We start from the raw sequence: 10,219 nt of genomic DNA, 5'->3' as shown, positions 1-10,219 counted from the left end.
GTATAGGTCATAAGAATGTATCTAACAGGTTTTAGAAAGTCCAAGGAGTTATTTAACAGGTTTTGGAATGTCCAAGGACTTATTTGTTCCAAAAAATTGTCCARGGACTTAATCATTCCAAACACTAAAGTCCATTGGTTTTACTTTTCCYATCTTTAAATTGTGGCTAGGATAAATAAATGCACATTCTTACATCCTTAAACTATGATATAGTTTGTTGCCTGTTTTTAGTTTCCTCTTTTTTGCGTTCTTTTGTTCCATTTTCATTATGTAATCAGGACGACCCTTCTTTCACGTCCTTTTGGACACAAGTGAAAATTTACATGAAATATTGATCTCTAAACAGCAAGGATTCGGTTACTACAGTTTTCTACTAATGTAATCTCCAGGGCTTCAGTTATGTTACTGGTTTATRCATGCATTTACGATTGTTCTCAAATAAAAACTCGGGAGTGTCATTAGATTTGTTGTTCTCTACTATGAATGTCTTTCTCTTCCTTTTAGTGCTGAGAATGTTCATCTAAACAGGTTGTAAATATTACTACAACTCCAAAAGCAACATATCACAGTGGGAACRCCCAGGTTCATCACAGATTTCGGCCCTCGGTCATCAAGGCAATATAGATTCTGGAGATGCTGCTAAACCCAAATCTAGTGACCAGTCATTAGAGCAAAAAAAATGTTTTGGATGTGGTGGTTGGGGAGTAGGCCTTGTACAGTCATGGGGTTATTGCTGTCACTGCACACGGTATCTTTCATTTCTCATTTACCATATGGATCTCTGACTGCAAGGTGTTCTTTTTCCCCCTTTTTGGTGATAATGGGGACATACCATTAGAAAAGTGTATTAGCATCTGTAGATCTTTGTTGAAATAGTTTGTCAGAACTTTAAATATGAGAACATTTATGAWCTTTTGGTACTTTTTTACTTATTCCATATATTGCAGAAATTGATGTTGAACGTTAATATGAACTTCTTTTATGATATGACCCGTTCAGCTAGCCTTTTGTGTAATTTTTACTATAGTTTTTTTCCTCTTGAGAGAATGTTTKCAGTCTAATGATCCAGTATTGTAGTTTATTTATCTCTTGAAGAGTTTTAGGAAGACAACCACTTTAGGACGAGGTTGTGAACACAATGCGGGAAGGTTCGATATTTAGGGTGATACTTATATTGCACTAGAGGATAATTGATGTTTGACCTACTTCCCAGCTTCACATAGTTGGCTGGTTTTAACACATTCTTTCTCATAAACACGTGTGAAAATCTCCATCTTTTTTTAACATGCCCGGTCTGTTAATGGGTTTAATAAATCCCTAGTCGTACTTTTTCACACATTGCAAAAGAAAAAGAGTGAATCAGAAAAGATCACCTTTTCCCTAGTCTTACTTTTTCTTCTTTGCCTGTGTCTCTAACCACATGCAGAAATATTTGAAACACAATCCTTATGGAGAGGCTGCTTTTTTTGAATTTCAAGTGTCAATTTGATTAACTCTCGTCTAGCACAAACACRCTAGATTGAGGCAAAGAAAACCGTTAATTTATAAATAAAGCAACACTTCTTGGATTAGTWTCAGGTCCAAAAGGTGCTCAGAAGATTGAAGTTTTGTACCATGAACCAACTCTACATTACTTTGACAAGGAACAGTTGGCTCATTAGAGTTGCTCTTTTTTGCTTGTTCTGTTTTTCCTAGTTAGGTAATCCGGACTTAATACTGGCYATACAAACCTTTCCCGCTGGTGGTAAAATCCCTGATGAAAGTAATCAAACTTATCTTGTATTTTATACATGCTTCAACTGCAACATATTATGGCACTTTAGCTCTTTAGCACATCGGTTRGAGATGGCCTTAGKTGTGGTTGTCTTTCTCATTGTTGCTGCTGTTTTTCATTCTTTAACTGCTACCATTTGGTTGGAATTTAGGATCCTCAACCTTCCAGAATGCCAGTACCTGTCTATGTTTGCTGCAAGCCAAAATCAAGCCACCAATGATGCAACTAATACAGAAGATTTGGGCAAAGGKCTTTCTAAGCCAAGGTATTTACCTCTCTCAAAGTCCAGCTCAATCATATGTATGTGTGTGTGTGTGTGTGCGTGCGCGAAATCATTGCTAATTACATATTTCATTGTTGGAAGTAGGTCGACCATGAAACCCCCATTAGGAAAAGGAAATAAAAAGGACAGCAAAAAGCGTGCTTATGCTGAGGATGATGAATTGGATCCAATGGATCCAAGTTCATATTCAGATGCTCCTCGTGGTGGCTGGTATGACATTTACATCTTCATTTTAAGCACTTATGTGTCCCTGATTTCTTCATAATGCCACTACCTGAAGATGTTTCAAGTTCCCAGGAATGTATGAGATTAGTAGCCCAAGTTGTTTGCTGATCTCTGTTGCTGATTTCCAGGGTTGTTGGTCTGAAAGGAGTACAACCACGAGCGGCAGATACTACTGCAACGGTATGCTACTTTTCTAGTTGGTTGTTCCATTTTCGCCACTTTCCACTGAAGTTGCCTCACCGTTTTTATTTGCACCRGGAGTAATGGTATTGTAACTAATTATAGTTCGTACTCCTACTCCCAATTAGCTGTCATATTTTGATTTTAAATATGAAATGAACTACATTTGATTTCAAAACGGCGTTTATATATATAAACGGAGGAAAAGTTAACAGCTACTGCAAAAATATACGAATTATAAATATAAATAATGTAGGTGTTCAAACATTAAAAATACACAATACTTATGAAGTTGGCAAATTTCAAGTTTGTCCTTTTTAAAGGTTGAGAATATGGGAATGGAGGGAATAGTTATTTGGAGATGAACTTTACGAATACTGTCTCTAAATGCATTTAAGGCTTTTATTGTAAAACATGATGAAAAGCTTCTATTTATGGGGGTTATCACTTTGGTATACCACTACACCTSTAGAGTGCATCAACAGATCAAGATGAACTCATTGTGAACAAAATGCTAAATGTTAAAAGGTGGGGCATTGCATACATCACAAGATGCATCGAAACTTTGGTAATGAACAAAGATCAGTGGTTCTTGTAATATAGACCACCTATGCATTGGTGATATTTAGGTCCTCTCTAATAGCAATGGATCAAATATAAACCAAACCAAACCAAACCAAACCAAATGGACCCTGTAAATCCCATCATATACTTAAATATTACTTGGGTCGTCTTTGAAGCTTCCATTCCATAGTTTCAGGAAATACTAGAAATGCAGGAGTCTGTAGTCGTTAGTTAGATCTTTGACCTGAGCTAACATGTTGGAAGTTTACYAAGTATTGGCACAAATTTAGAATTCTTTTATCGTATAGCCATGCCATCGAAGTGCAGTATGGACAATGAAATAGGAAAAAGATCAAATTCAAATRTCTTATGTTAGTTGAAACATCATCCAATTTTTTTTCAATACATACATTCCAGTAATTACTAATTAGGAAGCCTGTATCTTTCAGATTGAACTTTTGGATGGGTTTCTTCACTCTAGGCTATAGTTTCATAAAGAATATCATCTTTTTAACCTCTTATTTTTTTTAAAGTACATGGACTTGTCAGTTAAGGTCTTAGATTTTAATAGTGTCATGGGTAACTGTTAATGGGATACATAATGTTAATACTTTAGCATGATTCAATAGTTTAATATTGATGTACATTCATCATAGAGAAATCAAAAGATTACACTCTCTATAGAAGGATTATAATGGATTCTCTGGCTTTTGAGAGGCCATGTCTTTCCCAGATGTTGATTACAAAACAGAATGCTCTTCCCTCTAATCCCCTCCTGTATATCATTATTATTATACCCCCTCTATTTACTTATTGACTGAACTTATAGACCTGTTGACCTCAGGGTATAACAATACCCACTCCCAACTTTCACCCTGTCCTCAAGGTGGAAAGAAAAAGAAAAAAGAACTGATACACAATTGCGATCAAGAACCRGATACTTGCAGCTTTTGTCCCAAGGAGTCTCTCAACTTCATCCYTGTACCAGCTTGTGAAGTCCTTGTGCCCTTGTTGTTTAACCAACAAAKTACCTTTTTCTTCTAATGAAATATCCTAAGAGAAGTAGAAAATGGACGGTTTAGGCCYCATAACATAATGTCCCAATTAGCTTCAAAAGCAGATAAATTCTTCCAATTCAGCTTCAGGTACCACCCTAAAAAACTTGTCCCCTTCATTCCAAGAAACTTGCCATCATTAGCACCCATCTCAGATTAGTCATCCCACAAGCCCCCTTTTTCTTTCAAAATAAGTCACAGCAGAGCCAGCATCACCTCTGCCTTTACATCTTGAATGACCACCTCATTTGCAACCGTAGTACACCAATTGGCTTCTGTAACCATAATGGACTGAACATTTACCTTGAAAGGTCCTTCGACTACGATAGATCTCTCTCTCTCTCTCTCTCTCTTTAGATATGCAACTTCCATAACACCACAGTTGAGAATCATATGCCATCAGCATGCTCATCTTTGCATTCTCTTCTGGACCGACCAAAAAAAWTTCAATATCGGTTGRGATGGTAACCCATTTCTCAATGAAGAAACTTCTGTTTCGAACCAAAATCTGCTTCTTGATGATGTCAGTTTGGATGCCTCTTTTGGGAATTGCATGAAAATTCGTCGTGGACTCATTGCTCTCGTTTTTAGAATCTTTGATTAAAGTAGGATCCTCGAAGAAACAGAAAYTGGGAGCATATTCCAATATTGATTTTTCTACAAGATGCTCACTATTTCGTAAGCATAATTCGATTGTCAAAATGTCTTCCAAGTCCATGTTTGTGAATACTTTGACARTGGTAATTGTGGCTTTATTATGAGTAAGAGTGCCAGTTTTGTCCAAAATCTCATATYGTCTCTTGTGAGCCCTCTCCAATGCATCTCCTTCTTTGATCATAACATCATTGTTGACCCCACGCCAGTTGTAACCATGCCATTTGTAAGGGTGAYTAGACCAAGTGTAAAATCCTTCCAACCACGACCATTGAAAACATAGCTGCAAACTTCAARTAGTTGCCATCTTGAAGTAGCCAGACTTCCCCTCTTTTGGTCTCACCCAATTTTTTAAAACTAAAATTGCAGGGTACCACTACACTAAGCCCCTCAATAGTGCCCACTAGCTTCATTTCTTTTGGATTGATTAATCCTATTACAGAATTTAAGTGTACCTCGATATTTTTTCCCRCGTCTGTGGCTCCCTCACCATCCTSTAGCTCTAATCTCACCATTGTWTTCTTATTGACTTCCCCTTCCGATATCCAATTCAAACCCTCGACGTTATCCCCTTGTTTTAAGGCTAGCGGCGATGGTTGTAAGAACGTTGAAGGCGGTGGTAAAACGGTGTTAGTCGCGTCATGGTTGTAAAAAGGTGTTGAAGGTGATGGTTGAAAGACGGTGGTCATGGTGGAGGTAGTGACGGAGTTGTTATTACTTGTTAGCATCGGTGGTGGTTCACGATGAWYGCCGCCCCACCAAATTCTYCTCAAAGCCGTCGAAACTAGAGGTTTAAACAAAGAGACAATGCTGTCTTTTACGTGCRGTACGGGCTCAGGCCCAATGGTAGATGGAATGTGTTTGGATTCCTTCTTTTCCTTCCTTGCTTTTCCCTTCTTCATGGGCCGATTGAGTGGCATCCCCATCGTTAACCAGAATGCAACCGCTGTTTCCTCTAGATTCAGCTTTGATTTCGGATTCCAGTTTAGTTCTCGACTAGGAATTGGATCTGATTTTTGGTTCAAATTCATATTCGGACATGGATTTTGTTTTTGATCTGATTTTGGATTGAGATTCGTTTCTGGATCCGGATTTGGTTGGGAACCTGTCCACCCCCCCCCCCCCCCCCCCCCCAATCTGGTTTGTTGTCCATTGGAATTGTTTCAGATTCTTTGTCGCCGTTGTTGAACGAATGATAAGATGATCTCTCTCCTGTAAGTTCTCTCCGAAATTCCTTATCATCCTTGTCTTCATCCCCCATAAATCTCATCTTCATCCTACACAACACACTCCTTCACGATTTGCAAATTTCTTTTGACCGAGAGGCCAGGTCTCTCCCAAATGTTCTCACTCAATCAATTACAAAACAGAATGCTCTTTCCTCTAATACCCTCTCCTGTTCATACTACCCCTTCTTATAAACCTGTTGACCCTAAAGGTATAACAAATATTTAAGGGTTTATTGTTGTATTCCCCTATGAAAACTTTAAAWTGATTGGTAAAGGTGGTAAATGGGTAGTAGTTGGGTCAGTTTGGTTAACCGGTCCAAACAGGCTTGGGTCAAATGGGCTCTTTTCAAAATGTGTCATGGGTCAGGTTGACCCAATAATTCTTTTTCCTTTAGAATTTCATAAATAGCCAATATATTAAATGCGGTTAKAAAAACCATTATTTATTGACTAAAAAAGTTGTAGCATCATGTCAAAAGAAACTTGATTCAAATAAACAAATAGTTATTCTTACAGTATCATCCAAGATCAATAATAAGTGTCAAAAAAAAATATCCAACATTTTTGTTTTCATTTATCACAGAATCTAATATATAAGCAAGTCATTACAAGCTTTAGTGTTGTGGTTAATTGTTATAGCATAATTAAATCAGACAAAATCTTATTTTGGATAATAAGTAAGTTTAATTTGGCATTCAACCCGTCTATTTTAATGGAACCAAATGACATGAGGCGAAAAACAATTAATCTGCCATTCAACCCGTTTGCAGATACAGCATGACGATGTGAGTATCTTGTAGGGGTTCTAGTTCATGTAGAAGTTTTTTCTCAGAACATGGCATGTTGGACYGCCATAATCTACTCCGAAAGTCCTGAGTAACTTCCATCTTATGTCTAGTGAACTGGAACTGAGTCGATTATGTGCTTCCCCGTGCAAAACCCATAAGCGCACATACACCTTGCACTAGCTTGACACTGACCCCTTGCCACATAAAAGGTCCACCATTATTACAATATCGAGAAGGAAATTTATCTTCACCAAGGGTGCTATAACATTAAAAACCCTGTGTAGCTCAATTGTTAAGATCTTTGGTTTGCTCCCCAAATGTCAACAGTTCAGGGGAACACCCACGGTAATCCATATAGAAGAAGGCTGCTATAACAAAAAAAATGTGATGTTTGGGTACAATTCTACTTTCATATGCAATAACATGCGGTAAGAGTCCTTTGGCTAGTGATGCTAATAATTTCTGAATGAGTTGTACTCTGCATCCAGAAAAGGGATATATTACAAAGGCATAAAAGTTTATGATGTTCTGTAAGGTTTGAATTGACTTTTTACATTGTTATGAATTTCAGGGTCCTCTCTTTCAGCAGCGACCTTATCCATCACCTGGTGCCGTCCTACGAAAAAATGCTGAAATAGCTTCGCAGAGGAAGAAACCCAATTCAAACTATGCACCAATATCCAAAAGAGGAGATGGAAGTGATGGCCTTGGAGATGCTGATTGAAAATTTGCATCTTGTAAAGTTCAAATCTTTACAAATTTTAGTTTCTAGTTTTTGCCGGTGGTCTATCCATAAAATAATCTGCTTATAGATCAACAAGCTTCCCTTTGCCCAAGAATCACAAGCCCTTYGAAAAGTTCATGACTTTCCTGACAGATTTTGAGGCAAAGGCGTTCTTAAATCTGTCTGAAGGTTATTATCTGGTTGTSACCATCGAAAGAGTCCCATGGAAACCCAGAGAGGCTGGAAGGACCAAATGRAGGGACAAGGGTAAAAGTTGTGTTCCTAAAGATCATGGTACATGGCTATGGCCTGCCAGCTATGTCCCAACTTCAGGACTCCAAACTAGAAACATGAGCATGGTTGGTTGGTGGATGCAAAGCTTTTGGTTTGTTTGTAATATGAAATTGATGAAGGTCAAATTGGAATCAGTTCATGATTATCATGTATTTTCTCCACCCAATATACTTGGTTGGTTGTTCTGATTTGGATTGGCAAAAGTGGGATGGTTGTCCAGTTCTTAAAACTTTTGCAAGTAACAAAATCCAGCCACTAATGTGTTGAAGCAGGTAATGGTAATGTATATGTATTGAGACCATCATTATCACAAAACAAAAACAAGATTCATGATAAGATAGAAAATAGAAAAGGTTGTAAATCTTGGTTATGCTACAACTCAATCTTTAAAAAAGAAGAAGAAAAGATTGAAGTAATTAATTAACCATGGATTTGGAGAAATTAGATGAAAGATGAGACYATCAAACACTTACCCGGGTAAGCGTTTACCAAGTTACATTACCTAATCAGATGAATATGGTAAGGACTAAGAATCTTGCTCGGTAAGAGTGAGACAAGTACTACGAGTTTTATTCGGTAAGTGAGGGCGATGACTCTTACCACGATAAGCGCTTACTGGGTGAATTGGTGCATACAATGTCGTTTTGATGGATTACAATCTTACTCTGTAAGTAAATAATAGTGTTAAATTTTACCGGTAAATACTTACCGGGTAAGTGTTTGATAAACGACCTTTTTTTTTCTTATATTGTTGTTGAGTTCTCTAATCAATCAAACCCACATACATCATCAGGAATCCTTCACGCGTAATACTCTGGTTTGATGTAATATGTTTTCACCATTTCCATTTCCCATTTTCRTTCCTCATCAAATCAATTGCAATCCTCCAAATTCTCAATCTTCAATTTCATATACAAATAATGCCAACAABAAGTTTGACTTTGAAGTCAAAGGAGAACAAGAAGATGTGGGATTCAGATGGATATAAAAGGCATAAAATTTTCATTTTCACCCTTCAAATTTTCTTTCAAATTTCTAGTATTGAGTCATTTTAAGTTGTAATTTTAGTTGATTGAGGACAAGCAGCATACACTTTAGCACCCAATTATGTCTTTATTTTACTTCACTTTACACCCTTTTCAATCTTATATTGAGTCTTATAGTCTTATTTTATAGTTTTATATTTAGTGGAGCTAGGATGCGGGAATGACACTTTTTATGAATTTGGTGTGTATAATGCTGACATGAGCATTGCTGTAGCATGTGTATACGTTGTTGCAGCACTGGACACTGGATTGACACAGCTAGTTCAATCCCGTTGAATAAATTGAAAAGTCAAGTTTTGAAGAAAGACATATTTTAGTACTGTAGAAGGCGATTTAAATGGAAGATGTCACTAAAAATATACTTTAAACCTTTGTACTAAAGTATCTTGTGTACTAAGGCATCTTTTCTTTTACTCATTGGTTAATAACCAATGGGTTAATACTTTTGATTCCCTCTTGGTAGTATATATATACATAGGGGCCTAATCAAATGAGAACTAATTAGTTTTTGGTAACTGTGAGGTCCAATCTCAACCACAAATCAATATATAAATTAGGAAATTTATAATTTTGGTAATTTTGAATTAAAATTTTAATGCAAGATATTTAGGTATTTTAAAACTCTTCTCTCTCCTCTTTTCTCCATCCTCTCTTCTCTCTCCATCCCCCATCCTCCGGCCTCCGGCCACCATCCTCCGGTGATACCATTGTGGTATCACAATGCATCTTATATGTGTTCGGGTATCACATTGAGGTCGTTTGTGTGGTCGATCGGAGATGTAACATAGTGGTATCACAATGCATCTTATATGTGTTTGAGTATCACATTGTGTCTTTTGTTTAACAGAGTCAATATTTTTATGTATCACATTGGTATCACTGGAGGACGGTGGCCGGAGGACGATGGGGGGAGGACGGAGGACAGAAACCGGAGGACGGGGGACGGAGAGAGAAAAGAGGAGATAGGAGAGTTTTAAAATACCTAAAATGTCCTTATATTAAAATTTTAATTTAGAATTACCAAAATTATAAACTTTCTAATTTATCTATTGATTTGTGGTTGAAATTGGATTTTACGGTTACCACAAACTAGTCAGTTCTCCCTTACATTTTAGGTATTTTCTCACCTCTCTCCTCTCTCTTCTCTTCTCTCTCCATCCTCGTCTTCCGGCCTCCGGCCACCGTCCTCCTGTGATACTCAAGTACATATAAGATGCATTGTGATACCACTGTGTTACATATCTGATTAACCACACAAACGACCTCAGTGTGATACCCAAACACATATAAAATGCATTGTGATACCATTATGGTATCACCGGAGGATGGTGGCCGAAGGCCAGAGGATGGAGGCCAGGGGACGGAAAGAGAAGAGAGGAGAGATGAGAAAAAATACCTAAAAT

General features: G+C 37.4%; 1 protein-coding gene across 4 annotated transcripts in view; it reads left to right on the top strand.

The window, feature by feature from the left end:
- LOC112514342 overlaps positions 1-7,920 on the top strand; it is a 21,185-nt gene extending 13,265 nt beyond the window's left edge. For 2 of the 4 annotated variants that reach the window (XM_025120763.1, XM_025120760.1), the window contains exons 10-14: positions 529-748; positions 1,926-2,039; positions 2,139-2,267; positions 2,411-2,462; positions 7,324-7,920. In XM_025120763.1, coding sequence (XP_024976531.1) covers positions 529-748; positions 1,926-2,039; positions 2,139-2,267; positions 2,411-2,462; positions 7,324-7,476 — 668 coding nt within the window. In that variant the 3' untranslated portion in view covers positions 7,477-7,920. The remainder of the gene's footprint in view (positions 1-528; positions 749-1,925; positions 2,040-2,138; positions 2,268-2,410; positions 2,463-7,323) is intronic. The other 2 variants (XM_025120761.1, XM_025120762.1) reach the window with 2 other exon arrangements.
- The last annotated feature ends 2,299 nt before the right edge of the window (positions 7,921-10,219 follow it).

The sequence above is a fragment of the Cynara cardunculus genome, assembly GCF_001531365.2.
Source record: "Cynara cardunculus var. scolymus isolate 2C chromosome LG 6, CcrdV1, whole genome shotgun sequence".
Classification (NCBI taxonomy): Eukaryota; Viridiplantae; Streptophyta; class Magnoliopsida; order Asterales; family Asteraceae; genus Cynara; species Cynara cardunculus.
The sequence above is the reverse complement of the archived record's forward strand: the minus strand, read 5'-3'. Positions and strand labels throughout refer to the sequence as shown.